The sequence below is a fragment of the Vombatus ursinus genome, unplaced genomic scaffold (genome assembly GCF_900497805.2).
Source record: "Vombatus ursinus unplaced genomic scaffold, bare-nosed wombat genome assembly UNPS02005286.1, whole genome shotgun sequence".
In the NCBI taxonomy this organism is placed as follows: domain Eukaryota; kingdom Metazoa; phylum Chordata; class Mammalia; order Diprotodontia; family Vombatidae; genus Vombatus; species Vombatus ursinus.
In genome coordinates this window covers 15,376,028-15,402,114 of record NW_020945064.1, presented here as the reverse complement: position 1 = coordinate 15,402,114, position 26,087 = coordinate 15,376,028, and the positions used below count along the sequence as shown (strand labels likewise).

The 26,087-nt window shown below is 36.1% G+C and overlaps 1 protein-coding gene across 2 annotated transcripts in view; it reads left to right on the top strand.

Annotated features, from left to right (window-relative positions):
• The window catches only part of NFATC3 (nuclear factor of activated T cells 3), a 180,051-nt gene that overhangs the window by 37,757 nt on the left and 116,207 nt on the right, over positions 1-26,087 (top strand). For both annotated transcript variants that reach the window (XM_027846877.1, XM_027846879.1), the window contains exon 2: positions 16,388-17,522. In XM_027846877.1, coding sequence (XP_027702678.1) covers positions 16,388-17,522 — 1,135 coding nt within the window. The remainder of the gene's footprint in view (positions 1-16,387; positions 17,523-26,087) is intronic.

Sequence of the window (26,087 nt, the reverse complement as noted above, 5' to 3'; positions counted from 1 at the left end):
CCCATCTCTCTCTTTCTCTCTCTCTCTCTCTCTCTCTCACTCTTTACGGTTTTTAATATTTTAACAATATGATGAAAATAATTTGATCTGAAATTTTCATATTCTCAGACACAGTAATTATGGTATAGGGAAGTAGTATGGTATCATGGAAAGAATCATGTGCCTGTGTCAGAAGCCCTGGATTCAATCTTTGCCTCTGCAAATTTTGAGTCAGCCCATCTTTTTGCTTCAGTTTCCTTAACTGTAAAATGTGAATAATGATAGCACCTACTTCCTAGGGTTGTTGTTAGCATCAAATTAGATGATATCTGTAAAGTGCTTAGCATAGTCAGTGCCTGGAGCATAATAGGCAATTAATCATTGTTTCCTTCCTTCTTTATTGTCTTCTTATCATAGAATTCCTTGATGACATCTTTTATTGCTGTTCTTTGAAGTTCCTCATTGATTATATATTTCCTATTTATGCTCACCTTGCATTTTTCCATTGCCCTCTGTATGATAACTCATTTTTAATTCTTTGAAAATAGTTATATTCCATACTTCTCTGTCATATAACAGTATGGATAGAATGTGAGGATTAAAATAATTAGTCTTTCATGGGCATTTCATGTTTTCTGAAGGCTATCTTTGACTTGAAGGAAGGGAAATACCCTGAAGCAAGCAGAAGGGAGTGAGAGTACAATTTGAGGATAATCCTTTGTGGAGATTTTGGTGTAGACATAGCATATAAGAGCTCTGGCTATAATACACAATTTGTAATCAGGAGAGATTTGAGTAAAATTAGTGGAATAATCTTCAATTTTTCTTCTTTTGATATATAGCTGACACATTCTTTCTGTCCTCTGTTCATAATTGATGACTGTGTAATAGTGTTCCTTTTCCTCAATTAGATTATAAGCTTCCTGAAGTCAGGGACCATATCTATACTTATGTGTCTATCACAGTACTGAGCACATTGGAAAGTGCTTAATAAATGCTTGTTAATTATGGTTGATCCTTTTTATACCTGGAGAAAAAAATTGCTATTGTTAAAATGTGGATAAAATGTTTAGTATGATTATATATGTATAGCCTATGTCAGATTGTGTGTTGTCATGGGGAGAGGTCATCTTTATTGATCCAAGGGGTGTGAGATGGAACCTCAGAGTTAATTTTAATTTTGATTTCTTATTGATGATTTGAACCATTTTTTTTGTTTTGTTTTTTGTTTTTGTTTGTTTTTTTTTGAACCATTGTTTCTTGTTGTTGATAGTTTGCTTTTAAAAAAAAACCTTAAATACACAATAAGAAAAGAAAAAGAAACATTATAAACTTCAATATTAAACCTTAAATACAAAATAAGAAAAGAAAAAAGCATTGCTAGGTGCACAGCAGAACATAAGAGAGGATTCAAAATATACAGCAATAAATTTCCATTTCAAGAAAGCCTATATGATAAATACTGCACATTGTGTTCAGAGCTGTCTATCTTTTCTTTGCTTCTTTTTAAGTTTTCTTTTGTTTTCTGCTTGCTGTGCCCTTTTTACTTTGTTCTCCCTCCCCCTAAGAAGGCTACAATTAAGTGCTGATACACATACATACACACACACACACACACACACACACACACCTCTACACATGCAAACATATATACACATATACACACAGATATATATACATATACACATACATACACACATGTACATATACTTAGATATTTATAATCATACTCATATATAGGTATACACATTCATATGCATCTATGTAAGACTGTACTATAGTTATTTGTCCTTTGTCTGAGGGTGGATGACCTTTTCCTTCATAAGTCCGAGTCTCTCCATATTTTTCTAAGTCCACCAACTTGTCATTTCCTACACCACAGCAATATTCCAGCCTTATACTGTTGTTATTCTAAATAGTCTAAAACAATTCTGATTAATATGGCTGACATAAAGTGTAGTTTCCCTATTTTTCTCTTATGGTTAAATATTTTAACTTTAACTTTGTCTGAGAGCATGATTACTACCCCTGCTTTTTTTCTCTAGTAAATTCTACTGTTGATCTTTTTTTATGTTTGTGTGTGTTTCTCTTATTTCCTATCCTTCCTGACTCCTCTGCTTTACTTCTATCTGCTACCTTGCCCTCCTGTTACTTAACCTGTCCCTCCTCCAAGGATCACTCACTTATCCTCCTATTCCTGTTAATCTAAACACCCTTCTCTTACTCCCCCATTCTATTCCCTCACCTTCCCCTCTAAAAATCCCTTCCTTATCTTCTCCCCCCTCCCCATCACCTTAGCCTTTTATTGCTTTCTGAATTAAGAAGACTTTTGTACCTTTCTAGATATATATGTATTGTAGTTTAAGAGAGATTCTTAAACCCATTCCTGATAAAAGTAGGGTTCCAGAACTACCAGCCCTACAACCCCATTTAATTCCTCTGTATCAGTTCTTCCTTTTGTACCTCATTTGTATAAAATAATTACTCTTTTTACCTGTTCCTAAACTGTTTTACTTTTTAAAATCATATATACTCAGGTCAACTCCAATCTTTCTTATGAACTACCCAATTACTAATAACATTCTTAGACATACATTTTACATTTCCTTATATAAAAGGTAAACATTCTGTCCTTATTGAGTCCCTTGTAATTAGTCTTTGATCTGTACCTTGTATTTCTCTTGGATCTTATATGTCAAATCTTCTATTAAGTTCAGGCCTTTTCTTTTTTTAAACAAAATCCTAAAAGTCTGACAATTCATTAAATGTCCTTTTATTTATTTATTTTTTTCTTTTTTTCTCTACTCAGGATTATGCTTAACTTTGCTGGGTATGGATAGTTTGCTTTCTTCTGAGATTTGCCCATTCAAGGCAATTTTCAAAGGAGGGAATCTAAGCTGTCAACAAATTTATGAAAAAAATACTCCAAAGAAAAAATAAATACAAATTAAAGCATCCATGACATTCCATCTCACACTTTTCATATTGTAAAAGATGACAAAAATGGGAATAATTGTTGGAAGGGCTGTGGAAACAGGCACTCTAGTGCATTGTTGGCAGAACTGAGAATTGGTCTAGCCATTCTAGAAAGTAATTTGAAATTATACCCCCAAAATTACTAAATTGTACATACCCTTTTAACCCAGCCAATAGTAAGCCTCTGCTGCTCTAGAGAGATCAAAGAGAGAGGAAAAGGAGCCACATGTCCAACATTATGTATGAATAATAGCTCTTTTCATAATAGCCAAAACTGGAAACTAAGGGAATACCCATCCATTATGAGTAAAAAGAAATCATGGTGTGTGTATATATATGGTGTGTATATATATGATATACACACATAATAGAATATTATTGGGCCTATAAAATGATGAAATGAATGGTTTCAGCAAAATCTGGGAGCACCATATGTATGAGCTAATGCAGAATGAAGTAAGTAGAACTATAACAATTTATATAATAACATTTTTAATTGACCTTTAAAGACTAGAGAACTTTGATCAATACAGAAACCAACTATGATTCTAGAGAACTGATGAAGCATGCATAGATTCAGGATACAGAATAAGATATTTTATTTTGAATGCAGCCAGTGTAGGAATGTGTTTGGCTTGACACTGTATATTTGTGGATAGGATGATGGACTTGGAGTTAGGAAGACCTGAGTTCAAATTCTTCCTCAGATATTTAATAGCTGTGGGACCTGGATAAATAACTTAATTTCTCCTAGTCTGTTATTTCATTTTTAAAACACCTACCTTACAGGGTTGTGATTATGGCTTTTGGATCTCCTTGTTCAACTGAAATTGCTTTCTCCAAAGTTAGTAATGTAATTTTAGTTGTAAAATCTAACAGACTTTTCTTATCCTTATCCTTCTCAATCTCTCCTAGCTTTTGACTCTTCTTTTTAACACTCTCTTCTCTCTAGGTTTTTGTGACACTGTCCTTTCTGGTTTTCGCCGATCTGACCACTCCTCATTCTTTGCTAGATCCTCATTGAGGTCACACTTGCTAACCATGGCTATCCCATAGGTCTGTGTACTAGTCCCTCTTCTGTTTTGTAGGTCCATGTACAGTCTTAGTTTTCTGTTCTAATGTGCATGTAGAAATGCCCATAAAAGAAAAAAAAAGGAAATTTTCCTGTTCATATCCTTTGAACAACTATCTATTTATTAGAGAATGTCTCTTATCCTTAAATATTTACATCAGTTCCTTGTGAATATCAGATCTTTGGCAAGTCCTGAAATAAATCAGACTCATGAGGGGAGGAATAAAGTGTCTTTAATTGAGATAATAGGTTAGCAAGCCTGCCATCCCAAGGCATGTTCCACCAGCAGACTCACAGGAAAAGCTTCTTAAACTTTTAAGAGAAAAGGGGGAGAGGGGCATATTTGGTAGCAAGGCCTGGTCATGAGATCCCAGTCACCCTTGGCATTCCACTCATTCTGGTTAATTTACCTTCATGATCTAACTCTCATAAAGCTCAACGAACTGGACAAGGAAAGACATTAGGAGCTGAGATCCAGTTCAAGCTAGGTTCCTTTACAAAGTAAAATCCCAGGGTGGGGACTTAGGGTATGGTTCATCTCAACCTAATCAAGATCTTAATCCATGTCTTAAGAGTAGGTGTATAAGGACTATACTAGAATTCTGACATTACTAAGATTATTAAAAAAAAGTGTCAGCTAATAGATATTATTTGATATTAACAATATTTCTGTCATATTAACATTTTTCTGTCTCCTTTATTGGAAGGTGACTTTTCCACATTTAACTGTTTCTTGTCTAACTTTTATTTCATTGATTTTTGTGTATGCAAAATCTTTTCAATTTTATGTTAACAAAATTTTCCATTTTACTCATGATAAAAAATGCTGTCCATCTCCAGAGAGAGAACTGATGAACTCTGAGTACAGATTGAAGCATATTTTTTTTCCACTTTATTTTTTTTTTCTTTTTTTGGCAACATGGCTAATGTGGAAATATATTTTGCATGACTTCATACATATAATAGTTATCTTTTTTCTTGCCTTCTCAATGGAGGGGGGGAAGGGATAGAAGGAAGTAGAAAATTGGGAATTGAAAAAAAATAAAAATTTGTTTTAAAAAATTGTCCATTTTATCTTTACCAATCCTCTCTGTTCCCTGATGGGAACAAGAACTCATCTATAATTGAGAAGAGTATTTCCTTTCTGATTCCTCATTGGTTTATTATATTACCATTTACACCCACGTCCTGTTTCCATTTGGATTTTATTGTGGTATATGGTGTGAGATGTTGGCCTAAACTAATTTTTTGAGACTGAATTCCAATTTTCCCAGCAGATTTTCTCTAGTACTAAGATCTTATTCCAGTATTTGTAGTCTTTGAGTTCGTCAAATATGATCCTACTATTTTCAGTTACTTTTGGTTCTTATGTATCTAATCTATTCCACTGGTAAGCTTTAAATTTTTTTTTTTTTTTTTGGCTAGGCAGTGGGGTTAAGTGACTTGCCCAGGGTCACATAGCTAGTAAGTGTTATGTGTCTGAGGCTGAATTTCAACTCACGTCCTCCTGAATCCAGGGCTGGTGCTCTATCCACTGTACCACTTAGCTGCCCCATAAACTCACCTTTATTTTATTTTATTTTTGCTTTTTAACTTTGATTTTTTTTAATAGTTTTTGATGATCACTGCTTTTTAGCCCTGCCCTCTGACTTCTTTTTTTTTTTTCTCTTGATTTCCTTTGAGATTCTTGACCTTTTGTTCCTTCAGATGAATTCCATTATTTTTTTTCTAGTTCTGTGAAGTTAAACCCTTTGGCAGTTTGGAATGACAGCCTGTAAATTAATTTGTGTAATATTGTCATTTTTATTTCATTGTCATGGTCCACTATGGTCAATTAATATCCTTTCAAATATTTGTCTGACTTTATTTCTGTAAAAATTGTTTTGTAATTCTGTTTATGTAATTCTTCGGTATTTGATAGATGGACTTCTAAATATTTTATGCATTCAGCTGAGAATTTTGTTGACAATACACAAAAAGACTAGTGATTTTTGTGCATTTGTTTTATATATTACTTTACTATAACATTAGACTCTTTTAGGTTCTGTGTATAGCATTTCACTTTCAAAATGAAAAAAATTTCTTTTCCTTTTTGCTTGAGATTGACCATAAATTCTTTATCTTGTCTTATTGCTGTATCTAACATTTCTAGAACTATTATCAAATATTAGTTGTGCAAGTGGATGTTCTTGCCTTACCCTGATCTTAATTGAAAAAAGCCTCTAGAATTTCTTCGTTGCAGAAGATGCTTGTTTCTAGTTTTAGTTAATACTAATGACCAGGTAATGGTCCATGTTTTATTATACCTTTTAATATCTTCATAATGGACAGCAGAGTTTTATTTTATTGAAAGCTTTTTCTACTTCTGAAATTCATGTGATTTTTTTTACAGTGTTTTTAATTATTATTAGGGTTTATTATGTTTGTAGTTTCCCTAATATTGAACCAGTTCTGCATTATAGGTATAAATACAACCCAGTTGTATTTTATGGTCTTTTAAAAAATATATTGTTGTAGCTTATTTGATCATATCTTATTCAATACTTTGACATTGATATTCATTAGTACTATTGGTCTGTAGTTTTCCCTCTACCTGGTTTATCAGGTTATCAGGATTATAGTTGTCTCATAGAAAGCATTTGGTAGGCTGTCTTTTTTCTCTGTTTTTGAAAACTATGTAATACTGGAGTTAATTGTTCTTTTATGTTAGAACTCATTTGAAAATTCATCTGGTCCCGAAGTTTTTTTTTCCTTTGGAAGTTCCTGTATGGCTTGTTCAATTTCTTTTTCTGCGAATGGGTTATTTAAATTCTCTAAGTTTTATTCTGTTAATCTGTCTATTTCATGTGTTAGTAAATATTTGCCCATTTCATTAAAAATAATAAGTTTTGTTGGCTAAAGATTATTTTTAGTTAATTTTTTTCATTTCTTCATTATTTGAGAATTGTATGTGGTATTTTTTCCAAAGTAAGATTAGCTATTGGATTATTCATTTTACTGATTTTCTCCCCTACCAAGTAGCTCCTGGTTTTATCATTTAAATGTTTTGATTTTGATTTTGTGGATCTCTTTGATTTTTTTCCCAGAATTGATATTTTTGTGTTTAGCTGGGATTTTATTATCAATTGTTTTCTACTTTTTAAAGTTGCATGCTCAATTCATTGATCTCTTATTTTGTTCATGAAACTGTTTAGTGATACATTTTCCTCTGAAGACTGCTTTTGCTATATGCCAGAACTTTTATTATTTATCATGTTATTTTGGTATGAAATTTATCCATTGTTCCTGTGATTTATTCTTTGACACATAACTTCTTTAGGATTAAATTATTCAGTCTCTGTTCAAAATTTAATCCTTTTTTCAAATGCCTTTATTATAATTTTTCTTGCATTTTGGTCAATAAGTGATATGCTTAATAGCTCTGCTTTTCTGTATTTATGCCCTGTGTATTTTGTGCATTTTATTCCCTAATCACCTGATCAGGTTTTACCATGGTGTCGTACATAGCTGAAAAAGTTTACATTTGATCCTAGAGTCACTAGGGAGCCAGTGGATCTTCTTGAGTAGGCAGTGACATGGTCAGATCTGGGTTTAAGAATACCACTTTGGCAGCTGTGTGGAGGAAAGATCGAAGAAGAGAGACTTGAGGCAGTGATACCAATTAGTAGTCTGTTGCATTATCGTCTGTCTAGGTGAGAAGTGTGCTGGATGTGTGAGTGGAGAGAAGGTGATGGAGGCAAGAAATGTGGAGAGAGAAACAAGATTTGGCATCTTGTCTGGCAGTGAGGGATGAGAGCAAAGGAGACTCACTCCAAACCAAATTAAAAACATTTCTCACCATAGATTTATTGGGAGCATATAAAAAATAGGAAGGAGGGAAAAGGACTTGCACGTTAGAAAGAGAAACAGTTATGGCCCAGGAAAATAAAAATCTTCTAATTTTAAAGCATATATATTTGAAGGGGTAACATTCCCCATTCTTGCATGCCTGTAAATATACATTCATTTGATTTTGGCTCCATTTATTGTAAGTAGTAGGTAGGGCCTCGTAGGAGTTTTTGTTGGTGTTGTTCAGTCATGTCTTACTCTTCATGACCCCATTTGGAGTTTTCTTGGCAAAGATACCGGAGTGGTTTGCCATTGCCTTCTCTAGTTCGTTTTATAGATGAGGAAACTGAGGCAAACAAGGTTAAGTGACTTGCCCAGAATCACACAGCTAGTACATGTTTGGGGCCAGATTTAAATTCAGGTCTTCCTGACTTGAGGCCCAGTGCTCTATCCACTGCATGACCTAGCTGCTCTTAGGAGTTTTATGTGTTTTTATTTATTTTAAACCCAAGGATGTTTTCTCTGTCATTTGAATTTTTACTATTCCTTGCTTTTGGTAGACGGTGTTGCAGATTTCACAAAATTCCATTTTTGTTTTCTTTCTTTTGTGCTTCTAACACCAGTCTTTCATTAAGTTCTGTTTATATCTTTTGTCTCTTCTCTCAGATCTTCATCTTTTCTCATTCATAGCCACCAGCCTGGCACAGATCCTCTTAATCTCACTTAAGATTCCTACTTTGTGGCATCCTGAAGTCTTCTCCTGTCTCTGATTTAGCTGACAGGCCATGTCAAGCTTCCTTAAATGCCATTTTGGTCATGGAATATCCCTACTCATAAGTCTGTGTGGCTTCCTGTTGTTTCTCTGTCAGATTTAAACTGCTTACCATGTTCTTCAAGGTCCTTCCAAGGTTTTACTACTCTAATTTCGCATTACTTTCCAGCTTGGGCTTGCTTTATTGGTCATGCAGATTTGTTTGCTTGTCTTCAACACGCAAACACTTCTGCCTTCAAAACTTTGCTCATGGTTTTCCTCTCCCAGAAATGTTGTCTCCCTTCTGGCTTCCTGTCTTTCAGGTTGTCTCTGTTCCTTCTGAATCCACTTCTTTCTGTGAAGCTTTCCTTTTCCCTTCCAGATCCCCTGAGTACTTCTTTCACCGTAGCATCAATCCCCTTAGCACATAAAAAGTAAATTTCGAATACTAGTTTTATGGAATAATTAATTAGCAACTTATTGTTTTAAAGTTCTACAAATACAATAATAAGGAATATGATAGCTAACATTTATGTAGCACCTGCTACTAGGCCCCCAGCTTAAATGCTTTACAGTTATCTTAACAATCCTGGGAAGTAGGTGCTGTTATTAACCTTCATTTTACACATGAGGAGACTGAGGCCGACAGAAGTAAAGTGACCTGCTCACAACTAGTAACATTGTAAGGGCAGCTAGGAGGTACAGTGGATAGAGCGCCAAGTCTGAAATCAGGAATCATCTTCCTGAGTTCAAATGTGTCCTCAGACACTTACTAACTGTGTGACTCTGGGCAAGTCTCTTAACCCTATTTGCCTCAGTTTCCTCATCTGTAAAATGAGCTGAAGAAGCTAATAGTAAACCACTCCAATATCTCTGCCAAGAAAATCCCAAGTGGAATCATGAAGAGTCGGATATGACTGAAAAATGATTGAACAAATCTGAAGTAACTGTATAAAGTTGGATGTGAACTCGAGTCTTTTTGACTCCAGAACCAGTGCTCTACCTGCTGTACCACCTTGCTGCCTCATGTAGATATAGGATGCATCCTGATTGTACACAGACTGCAAAGCAAATACAATTTATGATACATTATTACTGTATTACCAGTTTTGCTTTGATCTAGTAATTCATAAAGCACTAATAAAAGCCATCTTGGATTCCTTCCTTGTCACCTATGTAGGAAGCAGTGTGGTACAGGGAAAGAATGCTGGAATTTGAGTCATAAGATCTGGGTTTGAAATACAGTCCTAGGAGCAGCTAGGTGGCTCAGTGGATAGAGCGCCGGCCTCGGAGTCAGGAGGACCTGAGTTCAAATGTCGCCTCAGACACTTGACACTTACTAGTTGTGTGACCCTGGGCAAGTCACTTAACACTAATTGCCTCACCAAAAAGCAGAAAAAGAAAAAGAAATACAGCTCTCAAGATCAGTATTTGCATGACCTTGGCTAAGTTACCCTCTCTGGGCTTCAGTTTCCTCATCTCTAAAATGGGGATATAAGTTTATGATTTTAGCCGACTAATGTGCTCCACGCTGGAGGATTGTGAAGTTGAGAAAAGAATTTCAGCTCCCAGGGAGCTTACTTTACTGGGGGCAATTAGACACCAACATAGATAACTGTAAGATGTGATGTTATATGTGAGGGCGCTGGGTGCGAAACAGTCTATGTTGGGTTTGAGTGGAGAGCAGGATTTTGGAGGCTTGCCACAGCACTTCAGGGTCTGTTTTTAGCAACACATTTTCGGCAATTCTTCGAGCCTGCCTAGGGCATTTCCCTGTGCTGCCACGGTCATTTCTGTACTGCTTAGAGCTGAACAACTATTAATTAAGAAACAGTATACTTGGAAAAAAGTCAGCATAATATTTTGAAGGTGTTTCCTTACCCTTTTTGATAGATATGACTTTGGAATTGAAATTTTATATAACATTTCCTCTTCTTGCCCTCATTTATTGCTTATAAATATTGTGTGTATTGAGTCTTTGCTTTATGGAAACAAATTTTTAAAACAATTCATTATATTCCTTTTTACTTCCATTTTTAATGAGGTTTAGATATAACACAGCATCATTCAACTGACCAAAACCGCTCTCTTCAAAATTACCAGTGATCTCTTACTTGCCCAATCTGATGGCCTTTTCTCCATTCTCATTCTTCTTGATTTTTCTGCGACCTTTGAGAGTCAGTCACCCTCTTTTCCTGGATACTCTGTTCTCTCTAGTTTTGTGCTCACTGTCACACAACTAACAGGTGTCTCAATAAGAATTTGAACTCAGTTCACTCTAACTCCAAGTCCTGGCACTTTATCTGTTACCTGCAGAGATCAATGTCAAAAAAAACCTAGAGAGGATGGAGTGTTCAGGAAAAGAGGACTTGTACAAAAATATTTATAGCTTTTTTTTTTTTTTTTTTGGTGGTGGTGGTAAAGAATTGGGAACTGAGGGTGATTTCTATCAATTGGATAATAGCTGAGTAAATTATGGTATATAAATGTGATGGAATATTTATTATCTAGAGAAACCTGAAAAGACATGAACTGATATAGAGTGAAGTGAGCAGAACCAGGAGAATAACTTATACAGTAACAATAATGTTATAAAGACAGCTTTGAAAGCCTTAGGAGCTCTGATTGGTATACTGATCAACCACATCAACCACAATTCCAGAGGACTAATGATGAAACATGCTACCCACCTCCTAACAGACAGGTGGGGAAGGATTCAGAATAAGACTTTTTTTGGGGGGTGTGACTAATTTGGAATTTAGTTTTGCTTAACTGTACACATTTTTAACAGGTTTTATTTTTCTTTCTCAGTGGGAGGGTTGGGAAGTGAAGGTAGGGAGCAATAGGAAAAGGAAAAGAATAAGCATTTATGTAGCACCTATAGTGTGCTGGGACTGTGCCTAATAAGCACTTTTACAGATACTTCATTTAACCTTCACAGCAACCCTGTGAAGTAGGTGTTGTTATTATCCCCATTTTACAGTTGAAGAAGCTGAGGCAAACAGTTGTTAAGTGATTTGCCCAAGATCACACAACCAGTAAGTATCTGAAGTTTGATTGGAACTTGGCTGAATCAAGAATGTGAATTTTTGCTGATTGGAAAAAAACAGTGATTAAAAAAGGATATAGTAGTACTTAATTGTTGTGGCAAAGAACTGGAATCAGAATAGATACTTATCTGCTGGGAAATGACTGAACAAACTGTGGAATGTGAATAAGAAATCCTAATTATGACATATATAGAGAAATATAAGAAGACTTAGATGAGATGCAGAATGAAAGGAGTAGAACTAGGAGGGCATGTTGCACAAGTGACCACATTAATAGTATGAGGGGAAATGACTTTGAAAGACTTTAGAACCCTGACCAAAGCAGCAGCTATTGATCTTACTTAGGTAGATCCAGGCTGAAATATACCTCATCTGTGGTGGCAAAAAAGTGATGGACCAGAGACACAAAAGGAGCTGTGTATTCTTACACATAACCTAAGTATTGATTTATTTGCATGATTATACATATTTGTTGCAAGGGAGGTTTTCTGCTTGATGGTATGGGGGGAGTGGAGAGTCGGAGCATGGTTACGAGATAGTGATAGACATGAGAAAAAAGCATCAATAAAATATTTCTTGAAATGCACAAAAGAAGAAAATGCAGAAATGTACACAAACAGAACACAACCATGTTAAATTTAATATGTGTAGTTCTTAAATAAATGCAACAATTTCTTATACAGTCCTCTTTCCTTTTCTTTGTTTTGAAATTTTGTGTTTGTATGACTCCAATTCTAGGGTCAGTTTTATATTATCTTTTGAGTTATTTGTAATTTTGGTTCTTCTGATGTTATACTGTTCAAGGATTTGAAGCTTTTTGCCATCAGTGGAAGAATATTGGTGTTAAATAGTAGGGTCTTTGTGGTGCAGAGCAGCTTTGGATCGTTGAATATTCTGCACAATTTCTCAGATATGATCTAGATCACTCTTTATGTACTACTCTTGTTCTGGGCCCATTCAGTCAATAAGTATTAGTCCTCTATTGTTGCAATGTGAAACAATTCCTGCCCTCAAGGAGCTTACATTCTTTTGAAGGAGACAACACGTTCATATAGAACACAGGTTCTTAACTTTGGGTCCATGAATTGGTTTTTTTCAGTATTTTGATAGCTGTATTTCAGTATAATTGGTTTCTTTTGTAATATTGTGTGTTTTATTTTATGCACTTAAAAGCATTATTTTGAGGAAGGTCCATCCATAGGCTTCAGCAGATTGCCTTAGGAGTCCCTGTCACATTAAAAAAAAGGGTTAAGTACCTCTAACACAGAAGTATATATAAAAATGATAAAGGCTGCTTTCAGGGGGAAGAAGGCATTAGCAGATGGGGATCAGAAAAAGCCTCATGTAAAAGGTGACACTTGATCTAGGCTTGAAGGAGTATAGAGAGTCTTAAGAGGCGTTTTTGAGGAAGAAGAACATTTCATATTTGGAAGGCAGCCAGCCAATGCAAAAGCACAGAGACAGGAAATAACAACTGTAAGGTCTGTTTGGCGTATAGCGACCATGAGGGAAATAATGTAAAACAAGTCTGGAAAGATAGGTTGGAACCAGATTGTGAAGGGTTTTTAGCGCCAGGTAGAATTTGTATTTGACTCATGAGATGTTAAGGTTGGGGCAGCTAGGTGATGCAGTGGATAGAGCACCGGTCCTGGAGTCCGGAGGACCTGAGTTCAAAATTGGCCTTACACACTTGACATTTACTAGCTGTGTGAACCTGGGCAAGTCACTTCACCCCATTGCGTAGGCCCCCCCCCCAAAAAAAAGAGAGAGAGAGAGATAATAAGATGCGATGGAGTTTATTGAGAAGGCAAATATTTCATCTGTGTTTTAGGGAGATCATCGTCAGCTGTGTGGAGAATGTATTCAAATGAGAAGAGACCTGAGGCAAGGAACAAATCAGGAGTTAAATCCAGGCACCAGGTTGATGATGGTCTGAATTAGAATGATGGCTCTGTGGATGAGAAGGGGGTCAAATTCAAGAGATACTGTAGAGGCAGAAACAATAAGTTTTGGCAACTGATTGAATATGTGAGATGAATGAAAGAGAGGAGTCAGGGATGAAACAAATTTGCAAACCTGTCTAAGTAGAAGGATTGTAGTTTTCTCAACTCTATAGTTTCCCCCATGAAGTGCTCATTAAGTGGATCTTTAGTGGTCTCTTTTTCTGAACTTCTACAGCATTCACTGTGCAATCTAGCTTTTAATTAATTAGACAGCTAAGTGTCACAGTAGATGGAATACTAGATTTTGAGTCAAGAAAACCTAAGTTTGAATCCTGCTTCATTCAGCAGTCTTAGGCGCATAGTATGTGCCAGGAACTGTGCAAATAGATGAGAATATAAAGAAGAGCAAAAACATAGGATTAGGAAAAGAATTAGAAAACAGGATTTCAGACATTATCTATGTGACTCTTAAGACTCACTTTTCACATCTTTAAGATGGGTGCAACTATATCACCTATGGGATTGTTGAGAATCAAATGAGATAACATGTAAAGTACTTTACAAATACTATTACTTCTTAATGCCAAAGGTAAAGATAATCAAGTTCAACTATATAACTAGTATGAACATAAATACCTTGCCTGTTGTGCTGGACATTTTAAGTGTTTGTAAATATTTATGTTATAGAGAAATAAATGGCAGTATCTTTGCCAAGAAAACCCCAAATGGGTTCTTGAAGAGTCAGATATGACTGAGATGACTGAACAACAACAACAACAAATATTTATGTCAGTAATAAAACTGATAGTGCCCAATTCTATTTTAGTAATTGTTGAACATATGGGGTGTTTATATAGGGAAGATATCAAGGGGCACTCAATATGGCAGGATTGGCTTGGATTGAATTATTCCAGGAAGGACTTGGACTTTTATGTGAAGGTAGTGCTATTGACATGCCGTGACCTTTGAGTTACTTTGTAGCAGTTGTGATGGGTTTCACTGAACCATTTATATTCTTTCTGTCTCTTTTTTTAAATAACTAGCAAAATGCTGGATGTGATTAAGGGTGCTGAGTAATCTTTCTCTCAACCATGTCAGCAAATGTAGATTAAGAATATATGCATTTAGAGGTTTAACTTGGCCTAAAATTTTTAGCACTGTTCTAGGTTGAGTTAATTGGCCTACATAGATTGTGTTAACCTTATTATTATTATTTTTTTTACAGTTCTATAAATGTTAGAAATACAAGTGTATGTGCATAATTTTTAAGATCTCTAGCTGACCTAAAATGTTGATTGGGGAGTAGGGTAGTGGACTGATTTTTTTTTTTTTCCTCTCTTAAAAATTTTTTCTTCTTTTTTTTTTTTTCCCAAATAAACAAATACTTATTTTTTCTCCCTCCCACTTTTCCACCTAGGTGAACGGTAAAGAAAAAGAAAACCCTCATTAACAAATCGGCATACTCAAAGGAAATAATTTACTACATGTCCATGTAGTAAACGTCCATGTCCAAAATATATGCTTTATTCTGCATTTTTAAGTCCATCACTTCTCTGGAAGGAGGTGGCTAATTTACTTTATCATCATTACTCTGGAATTGTAATTTATCATTTCATTACAAGAGTTCTAAAGTCTTTCAAAGTTGTTTCTCTTTAATGCTGATGTCATTTTGTAAATTGTTCTCCTGTTTCTGTTCATTTCACTCTATATGAGTTTATAAAATTCTTTCCAGTTTTGTCTGAAATTGCCAGTTTTTTTCCCATTGCAACAGTCCATTACATTCATGGCATTATGAATAATATTCCATTATGTTCATATATCATCATTTAGCCCCATAGGTGGGTATCACCTTACTTTATCATGAAAAGAGCTACCATGCATATTTTTGTACACATGGATCCATTTTCTTTTTACTTTGTTCTCTTTAAGGTACAAGCCTGCTAATGGTATTTCTGAGTCAAAGGGCAAGTACAGTTTGATCATTTTTGGGGCAATAGTTTCAAATTGCTTTTCAGAATGGCTGTGCTACTTCACAGCTCTACTAGCCGTGCATTAGCATTCCTGTTCTCCCATAGTCCCCCTGACGTTTGTCATTTTCCCTTTTGTCATCTTTTCCAAAGTGATGCATGTGTGAAGTAGAACCTTAAGTTGCTTTAATTTGCATTTCTCTATTAGTGATTTGGAGTATTTTTTATATGTCTATAAATAGCTTGGATTTCTTCATTTGAAAACTGCCTGTTTATATCTTTTACTACTGGAATAGTTCCTACTTTTATAAATTTAAATCGATTTCTTATATATCTTAGATATGAGACATTTATCAGACAAATTTCTGCAAAGATTTTTTCCTGGTTACCCATTTCCCTTCTAATTTTACGTCATTGGTTTTGTTTGTACAAAACGTGTAAATTTTATGCAATCAAACTTGTCCGTTTTATCTTCTGTGAGACTCTGTCCCTTTTCAGTTTCTTTCTAAAAGTTTTATCGATGACTTTTGTTCTTACATCAAATGATTATCTCCCTCTCTCTTCCTCCAGTTTTCTGTGAGTTCTTCCTTGTAACAAAGAAAAATAGCTAAGTACAGCCATCTGCTGACTATAGTGACTGTGTCTTTAATTGTGTACAACATTCCATACCTGTAGTCCCCTTTCTCTACAGAAAGGAAGTATTCTATTCTTTGGGAACCACAATTGTTATAACAGTTAATAAGCATTCAGCTTCATTTTTTATGTTCTTCTCATTTACATTATTTGTAGTCATTGTGTTTTTTTTTTTCTTTCCCTGCCAGATACTGAACCAGCTGACTGTGCATCCATTTACATCTTTAATGTAGATCAATCTCCATCAACTGTAAACCAGCCAATTTGTATTCCTCACCATGGATTACAGTCTCACACCTCCGTTTTGTCACCACCTCTTCAGCTGCAAGGTCACAAAAACTATGAAGGAATTTGTGAGATTCCTGAATCTAAGTATAGTCCACTAGGTGGTCCCAAACCCTTTGAATGCCCTAGTATTCAAATTACATCCATTTCTCCCAGCTGTCATCAAGGAATAGATGCTCATGAAGATGGACTGCACACAAATGGCTCAGAAGGTGATTCTTTGGAAAGACCTTCTAGGGATCACCTCTATCTTCCTCTTGAGCCATCGTACAGAGACTCATCCCTCAGTCCAAGCCCAGCCAGCAGCATCTCTTCCAGGAGCTGGTTCTCAGATGCTTCTTCTTGTGAGTCTGTCTCTCATGTTTATGATGATGTGGAGTCTGAGCTCAACGAAGCTGCTGCCCGATTTACACTTGGGTCTCCGTTAGCTTCTCCTGGTGGTTCTCCAAGAGGTTGTCCTGGTGACGAATCTTGGCAACAACAGTATGGATTTGGACACTCGTTATCGCCTAGACAGTCTCCTTGTCATTCTCCTAGAACTAGTATCACTGATGAAAATTGGCTTAGCCCTAGACCAACATCCAGACCTTCATCAAGACCTACCTCCCCATGTGGGAAGCGACGACACTCCAGTGCTGAGATTTGTTACGCTGGTTCACTCTCACCTCATCATTCACCAACTCACTCTCCTGGTCACTCTCCCAGGGGGAGTATAACAGAAGACACATGGCTAAGTACTTCTCTCCATGGTGTGCAGAGCCTGAGTCCTGCACACTTTTCGTTTCAGTGCTGTGTAGAGACTGACATCCCTCTAAAAACAAGAAAGACTTCTGAGGATCAAACTGCCACTTTGCCAGGAAAAATAGATGTTTGTTCAGATGACCAAGGAAATTTATCACCATCCCTAGAGACTACCATAGATGATAGCCCTGGGTCTCAGCATCCTTTAAAGAAAGATTTGTCTAGTGACCAATTTCTCTCAGTTCCTTCGCACTTTACCTGGAATAAACCAAAGCCTGGCCATACCCCCATATTTCGGTAAGGGAATACAAACAAGTACATTTGATTTCTTCTTAGGAATAAATTAGTTATATATTATGCGTTCACTTAATGTAAAATCCAGTTAATTTTTTTATTAAGGTGTTCTGGGGTGGTTTTGGTATTTTTTTGGGTAGCCATAATTGTAGAATATTTAAATGACAGACAGATTATACTGTGGTGTGAGACATAATGATTTTGGTGATAGGATGTTAGATTGGTGGAGTTCTGATTTGATCTCTACTACTAGATAGTTCTCTAACCTTTGACAAATGAACATTTGGGACAAACACTTTATCTTATCAGAACTTAGTGGAAAATATGTAACTCTTCTCTCTTATTTATACTTCTTTGTCTTTCTCTACCACTTTTCTCCCTCCCCTTCTGTTTTTCTTCATTTCCATTTATCTGTTTCCCTTGTCAATTCTTTTCTCCCTTTCCCATTAACTAATTATAATATAGAACTGAAATGTATATTTTAGCATCATGTTCCTTGGAAGTTTTTTTTTATACTTTATACTCATGTGTCCCTTGACTAGTATTTTTTTCTTCATGGCTCAATTAACCTTGGTTTAAAAAAAAATGCTTGGGAGGGTAGAATGGCATGGAGTTGGTATGGATCTGTGGTTTTTAATACATGTGAGAAACTTACAGTGTGGAAAAAACACTGCATGCTTTGAAAGATTCTTGGGACTCTTGAGTGGTTAAGTCCTTGTCTGTGGTTACACAACTGGTCTGTGTTTGGAGGAAGGCCTTGAACCCATCTTCTCAACTCCCATTACTTCAGACTTCTCAATTCTGTGCATCTTCTTTTTAAAAAAATATTTCAGATATAGTAGAGAGGTGTCATAATCTCCCTCGGTAAACTTCTTTAGTGTTTAATCACTCTGAAAATAAAGAAATTTATTCTATGTTATAGTTTATCTTCCCTATCACTTACTTTATCCTTTTTTGGAAATAAAACTGATTTGTGTTGGCCATATAAATTTTCATATGCTTCAGAACAGGTGATAAATCCCTTAGCCTTTTCTCCAGGCTACAAAACTTCATGAGTGACATTTCTTTTACTATTAACAATATTCTTGCTTTTTCTAAACTTTATGTCGTGCCTCTACCCCAGTTCTTGTATTTGTTTCTTATCTACTCCCATAACCACCCTCTTAATCCAGTGCCCATCATTTTTCACCCAGACTATTGTAATGACCTCCTACTTAGGGCCTGCGCTTCCCCTCTCTCCCCTGTTTAGCCATTCTTTCTAGAGCTGCAAAAAGAACCTTCTCCAGGCCCTAATGTGTGCAGTCACTTTCTTTCACCCCCTTGTACACACAGCCCATTCCACTCATCCTCCCTTTAAAAGTTTTCACTGTTGTTGTCGCTAGAATAAAAATGTAGACCCCTTCACCTCACTTTAGCACCATCACCTTTCTGTCTCTGATTTTGCTTTTCCACTTTAATTCCTATTAGTCCTCTTCATCCCTTTACATTCCAGCCAATTTGTGCTATGAAGTGTTCTTTGAACTTAGCAGTCCACTTCTTGCTTTGGAGCCTTCCTTCAGCCATCCTGGAGGCCTCACATGCCTTCACACCATTCAGAAGTTTGATCTTCCTTCAAACTATCCAAATTTCAAATATTCAAACTTCACACCTCCCCCGCTGCCCCCTCATCCCTATCTTCTCTGTGATTACGCTTCTTCCTCCTTTGATTTGTCCATATGCGTGTTGTATCCTCCTTGTTGTCAGAGACTGTTGCATTTGGTGTCTCTTGAGTTTCCAGGACCTTGCATAGTTCCTTTCACATTTGCTGAATAGACTTAAAATATATGTGTATGTATATATGTGTATATATGTGTATGTGTGTGTATATATATATATATTATATACACTTAAAAAACTAAACTAAAAAAAGTGGGCGGTGGTAGTTTAATAGGCACTTGATCAATATTGAATGTGGCAAAGTAATTACCACTTAGCTCTTACACATTAATGTATTCTGAATTAAGTAGGCCTCAAGAATTCCACCATCCAAGGAACATGTTTCGTAAGTGGGCAGACATAAAACTTCCTCAAGTCTGTTTACCTCCTAGTCTATATGACCTATAAAAAAAGATGACTTACACTTTCTGTGCTTCTAAATCATATACAATAGTTTGCTTGCACAAAATTCTGTTGGTTTCTTCATAAGAGAAAGGGTATTAATATTTATATAGCTCCTATGTGGCAGGCACAGTGATAAATGCTTTTTACAAATATTATCTCATTTGATCCTTGAAACAACCCTGTGAGGTAGGTGCTATTATTGCTCTTATTTTTACAGTTGAGGAAACTGAGACATATCAGATATTAAGTGACTTGCCCAGGCTTATATAGCTGGTGTCTGAAGCTGGATTTGAACTTGGCTCTAATTGACTCTAGACCTAGCTCTTTATCAATTGATAATATAATTGTTATAATTTATACCAGCAATAACTATATCCTTTTCTTGTTTGTGTGATGCTAACCCTATATAATTATGCTGTTTTCTTATGTTCCATATTATTTGGTATGATTTCTACTTCTTATGGCTTGTCTAGCTGCATCTCTAGTTGTCAGTTTTAGCCATTTTTGGCTCTTTTTGGCCTACCAGTTGATTATGCCCGCAGTTTGTTTGAAAAGCATCCATATTTCTTAAAATTATCCATCTTTTTGTTTCTTAGTCATAGAATATTTAGAGTTGGAAGAGAATTTAGACGTTATCTGGTCCAACATTATGCCCGATCCCCCTTCTACAATTTCACTGACAGGTGAATATCCATCCTTTGCTTGAATATCCAGTGATGTGACACTGAATCATATTCACAGCCCATTTACTTCAATTGGGGGCCTTGGTTTCTGGAACCTTAACTTTCTTTCTCTGGACACATTTTGTTTTGTTTTGTTAATATCCTTCATCAAATACTCATATTCAACGAGATCTGTGATCTCATTGAATTGAGAATTCTATTCATTAATGCATATCATAACCCGTTCTTGTCTAGTCATCTTGCATCTTCTTGTTCATGATCTCCCAGAAGGGGTGAGAGTGTACCCAACTTGCTGTGGCATCCTTCTTTGATGTCTTCCTACATCATGAGATTACCCATGTAATGCTCTGGTCATTCACTTGTCATCTCTCTTGCCGTGTGACCACCCCTTCTTCTTGTCCTGTCTTATAATTCCCTGGTGTACTTCGGAATATCATGATGGTTACAGTTGTAACCTTATTATACCCATTACTGGCCTCTCCATTGCTCTCTGTGATAACTGTAGCAGGTAAAAGATGAAATGACAAGAAACAAAGGTTCAAGCTTCCAAGTATATTGATTTATTAAACAGTGAATGCTAATTGCATAGCAAATTGGGACCCAGCCTTCCTCAGCTTTGGTATTGGATCCTGAATACAGGAGGAGATTAATTTTTATGCATTAAAAACAGTCAAATAAGACTTAATTAATTAAAAGGAAATGATTAGCCAGAATATAACATTAGGTAATCTGATTTCTAATTGGAGGAAAGATTAAAGACTTTGTGAACTGGAAAGGGGAGGGTGAATAGGTTCAGTTCCTGAAATCAGAAGAAGAGGTGCCCCACTCCCCCGAAGTGACTGCGTTTAGTCAGAAAGGACACGGAAACAATAACTGATTAACCAATATGTTGCCAGTCTTCAGATAAGTCATATGGGTCACATGGGTTGCTTGAGATATATAATTGTAAGAAAATTCCTTGCTTCAGTCTTTGGATCTGACCAGGTTTCTGGTCAGCATAACCTAGGTCCTTAGTTAAAGGTCTCTAAGCAGCAGGTAGAGGTAGCCCAGCCATGTGGGGCTGGGTTCAGACAATGCAATAAGATTTTCTCCCAGTTCCTATAATTGAATGAAATTTTCTCATAGGATAGAAACTGGACTAGACCCATAATTGAATAGAAAGGGCACTGAGCTAGATCCAGAATTGAGTCCCAAGATGATATCCTTGTGGTTCACCCAATTCCCACAATTCCTTCAATACTCATATTGCCTCTTCAGAGGCAGTGGTGTTGTATACTCACTGCTACAGTGCAGCACCACTAAAATCTTGCTTTCATGGGAATCCTTGGTTCAGAAAAATAGTTTTGAAGTTTCCTGAAAGCATTCTATCCTTCTTTCCTCCTTTTCAACTCTGGGCCCAGTTTATTATCGATCTTTACTGTCTGTCACACATGTACATACTGTTAGACAAGCTGTATAAGAGTGTCCAAAAGCATGTTGACATCTAGGCAATAGATATTACAGTCTTCATTATCTTATAATAAAGCACACAATTCTTTTTTTTAATTTTGGAGGCAATTGGGGTTAACTTGCCCAGGGTCACACAGCTAGTAAATGTCAAGTGTTTGGTCCGAGGTCAGATTTGAACTCGGGTCCTCCTGACTTCAGGGCTGATGCTCTATCATCTGTGCCACCTACCTGCCCCCACAATTCTATAGAAACATTCTGACCTGTGTAGAGTAGTATTTCTGCCTCCTGTGATCTGAACATTCAGATGGTGTTACCTTTTTTTTCCACATTTAGTAGTATTTTATTTTTTCCAATTACATGTAAAGGTAGTTTTCAACATTCATTTTTATAAGATTTTGAGTTTAACATTTTTCTCCCTCCCTCTCTTTCCCCTTCTCCAAGACAGCAAACAGTTTAATATAGGTTATACATGTACAATCATGTTAAACATATTTCCACATTAGTCATGTTGTGAAAGAATCAGAATAAAAAGGGAGAACCATGAGAAAGAAAAAAACGAAAACAAATGAAAATAGTATGCTTTAATCTGTGTTCAGATTCCGTAGTTCTTTCTCTAGATATAGATAGCATTTTCCATTGTGACTCTTTTGAAATTGTCTTGGATCATTGTATTGTGGAGAAGTGCTAAGTCTGTCGTAGTTGATCATTACACAGTGTTGCTGTTAATGTGTATAGTGTTCTCCTGGTTCTGTTCACTTCACTCAGCATCAGTTCATGTAATTCTTTCCAGGTTTTTCTGAAATCCGCCTGCTCGTCATTTCTTATAGCACAACAGTATTCCATTACATTCATATACCACGACTTGTTCAGCCATTCCCCAGTTGTTGATGGGCATCCCTTCAATTTCGAATTCTGTGCCACCACAGAAAGAGTTGCTATGAATATTTTTGTACATGTGGGTCCTTTCCCCTTTTTTTATGATCTCTTTGGGATACAGCCCTAGGGTTTTATCATTTATTAGTGTCATTCATTTTTTGTTATTCTGATATTCTGTTCTTGAAAGCTAAATTCAGAAGACATTTATTGATCACTTGCTGTGTGTAGTAAACTGTTTAAAGTCACTATTTCTACCTTTGTCATAGGAAAGTATATTTCATTATTGCCAGTTATCCATGCATGAGGAACTGAGGGAGACAGGGTTAAATGACTTGTCTGCAGTCACACAGCTAGTCAGTATCTGAGGCCAGATTTGAACTCAGGATGGTGAGTCTTCCTGACTCTAAGCCCAGCTCTCTATCCACTGTGCCACCTAGCTGCCCTTATATATTGAGTAGTGTCTAGTTCATCACCAACTACAAACTTGTTATCAATTTCTCTTCCTTCTCTTCCTCTTCTTTTTCTTCTCATGGTGCTTTTATTATTTTATTTAATATTTTATATTTTCCCCAATTACACATATAAATAATTTTTAACATTTTAAAAAAATGTTGAGTTCCAAATTTTCTCCCTTCCTCCCCCCTCATTGAGAAGGCAAACAATTTGATATAGGTTATACATGTGCAGTCATGTAAAACATATTTCCATATTAGTCATGTTGTGAAAGAAAACAGAGACCAAAAAAACAAGTTAAAAATAAAAGGGTGTTTTGATTTCCATTCAGACTCCATTAGTTCTTTCTCTGGAAAGGAATAGCATTTTTTCATCTTGGATCATTGTATTGCTGAGAATAGCCATGTAATCCACAGCTGATCATCATACAATATTGCTGTTACTGTGTACAATGTTCTCCTGGTTCTATTCATTTCAGTTTACGTTAGTTCATGTAAGTCTTTCCAGGTTTTTCTGAGAGCATCCTGCTTTGTCATTTCTTGTAGTACAATAGTATTCCATTGTAATCATATACCACAATTTGCTCTGCCATTCCCCAGGTGTGGGGTGGTAACTCAGAGTTATTTTAATTTGCATTTCTCTAATCAGTAGTGATTTAGAGCATTTTTTCTTCTGAAAACTGCCTGTTTATATCCTTTGACCATTTATTGATTTGCAAATGACTTGTATTCTTATAAATTTGACTCATATATTTGAGAAATGAGGCCTTTATCAGAGAAATATACTGTAAAAATTTTTTCAGTTATGATTATTGTGTATTCCCTCCGTTCTGTTTTCTTCAATTTATCTTAGTCTCTCTCTCCTTTTACCCTGGCCATACTCAAAAGTGTTTTGCTTCTAACTACTGCCTTCTCCCATTCGCCTTCTCTTTTATCCGCTACCCCTCCCCTCCATCTCCTTCCTCTTCTACTTTCCTGTAGGGTAAGATAAGATTTTTATGCCCAACTGAGTGTTTATGTTATTTCCTTTTTGAGCTAATTCCAACAAGAGTAAGGTTCATGCCCATCTTCCCCTCCAGTGTAAAAGCTCTTTTGTGTCTTTTTTGTGAGATGATTTACTCCATCTCTCCATTTCCACTTCTCTTAGTGCATTTCTCTTTCTCAGCCTTTAATTTTATTTTTTAAGATAATCATCCCATCATATTCAACTCATTCTTATGACCTCTGTCTATGCAGATGCCTTCTAATTGCTTCAATAATGATAATGTACTTAGGAGTTATAAACTATCTTACCATATAGGAATGTAAACAATTTAACCTTATTGAATACCTTATGAGTCTCTTAACTTTTTACCTTTTTATGCTTCTCTTGAGTCTTGTATTTGAAAGTAATTCAGGCATTAGGAATGCCTGAAAGTCCTCAGTTTCAATGAATATCTATTTTTCTCCCTGAAGGACTATGCTCAGTTTTGCTGGGTAGGTGATTTTTGGTTATAATCCTAGCTCCTTTGCACTCCAGAATATCATGTTCCAAGCCCTTGCTCCTTTAATGTAGAAGTTGCTAAATCCTGTGTTATCCTGACTGTAACTTCATGATATTTAGATTGTTGTTTTTGGCTGCTTGCAGTATTTTCTCCTTGACTTGGGAGCTCTGGAATTTGGCTATCATATTCCTGGGAGTTTTCATTTTGAGACTCCTTTTAGGAGGTGCTTGGTGGATTCTTTCAGTTTCTGTTTTACCCTCTTGTTCTAGAATATCAGGGTAGTTTTCCTGAAATTTCTTGAAGCGTGATGTCTAGTCCCTTTTTTTGTTCATGACTTTCAGGTAGTCCTATAATTCTAAAATTTTCTCTCCTTGATCTGTTTTCCAGATCAGTTGTTTTTTCTAATGAGGTATTTCACATTTTTTTCTATCTTTTCATTGGCTTAATTTTGTTTTATTGTTTCTTGATGTCTCATGGAGCCATTAGCTTCTAGTTGCTCAATTCTAGTTTTTAAGGAATTATTTTCTTCAATGAGCTTTTGTACGTCCTTTTTCATTTGGTCAATTCTACTTTTTAGGGCGTTTTTTTCTTCAGTTAATTTTTGTATGTCTTTTTTCATTTGGCCAATTCTGCTTCTTAAGGCATTCTTCTCTTCTTTGGATTTTTTTTTTTTTTTTTGCCTCTTTTACCATTTGGCCTAGTCTGTTTTTTTAAGGTGTTATTTCATTCAGTATTTTTTGGTGCCTCTTTTACCAAGCTGTTGGCTCTTTTCATGATTTTCTTGCATCATTCTTATTTAGTTTTCCAATTTTTTTCTCTACTTTTATTCTTTGATTTAAAAAATCCATTTTGGGCTTTTCTAAGAATTCTTTTTGGGCCTCAGACCAATTCATATTTTTCTTTGAGGCTTTGTTGTCTTCTGAGTTTGTTTTGATCTTCCTTGTCACCATAGTAACTTTCTGTGATCAGGATCTTTTTTTTTCTTCTCATTTTCCCAGCCTATTTCTTGACTTTTAATTTCATATTAAAGTTCGGCTCTGCTTCTGGGGTGGAGGGGACACTTTCCAAATTTCAGGTTTTTGTTCAGCTGTTTTCAGAGCTGGTTCTGGGAGTCTGTAAATTTTCAGTTCTTTTAAAGTTCTGTGATCTAAGGAGAGGTGTGTTTATTCCTCTCCTAGCCTGTGCTCTGGTCTGTGAGTGACACAAGCACTGTTTTCTGTCTTGAAACTGTGATCATGGTCCCTGCTCCCCTGAGGCCACAAGCTCTGGTGTGCTGGTGCTCCTTCCTCCCTTGGAACTATAGATCCTTGTATTGGCAATGCAACAGAATCCTTTCCCTAGTACCAGCAAAGGAACCTTTGTAATCTCCTTCTGACCAGTTGTCCAGCCCTCTTACCATCTGTGGGCTGAGAGCTCTAGACGCCTTTGCTGGCTCTGCCAATTCAATTGCCCTTAAGGCCTGCTCTCTTCCAGTCTTCCTTTGTTTTTAGCTACAAAGGATGAGGTGGTCCTTGCCAACACCAG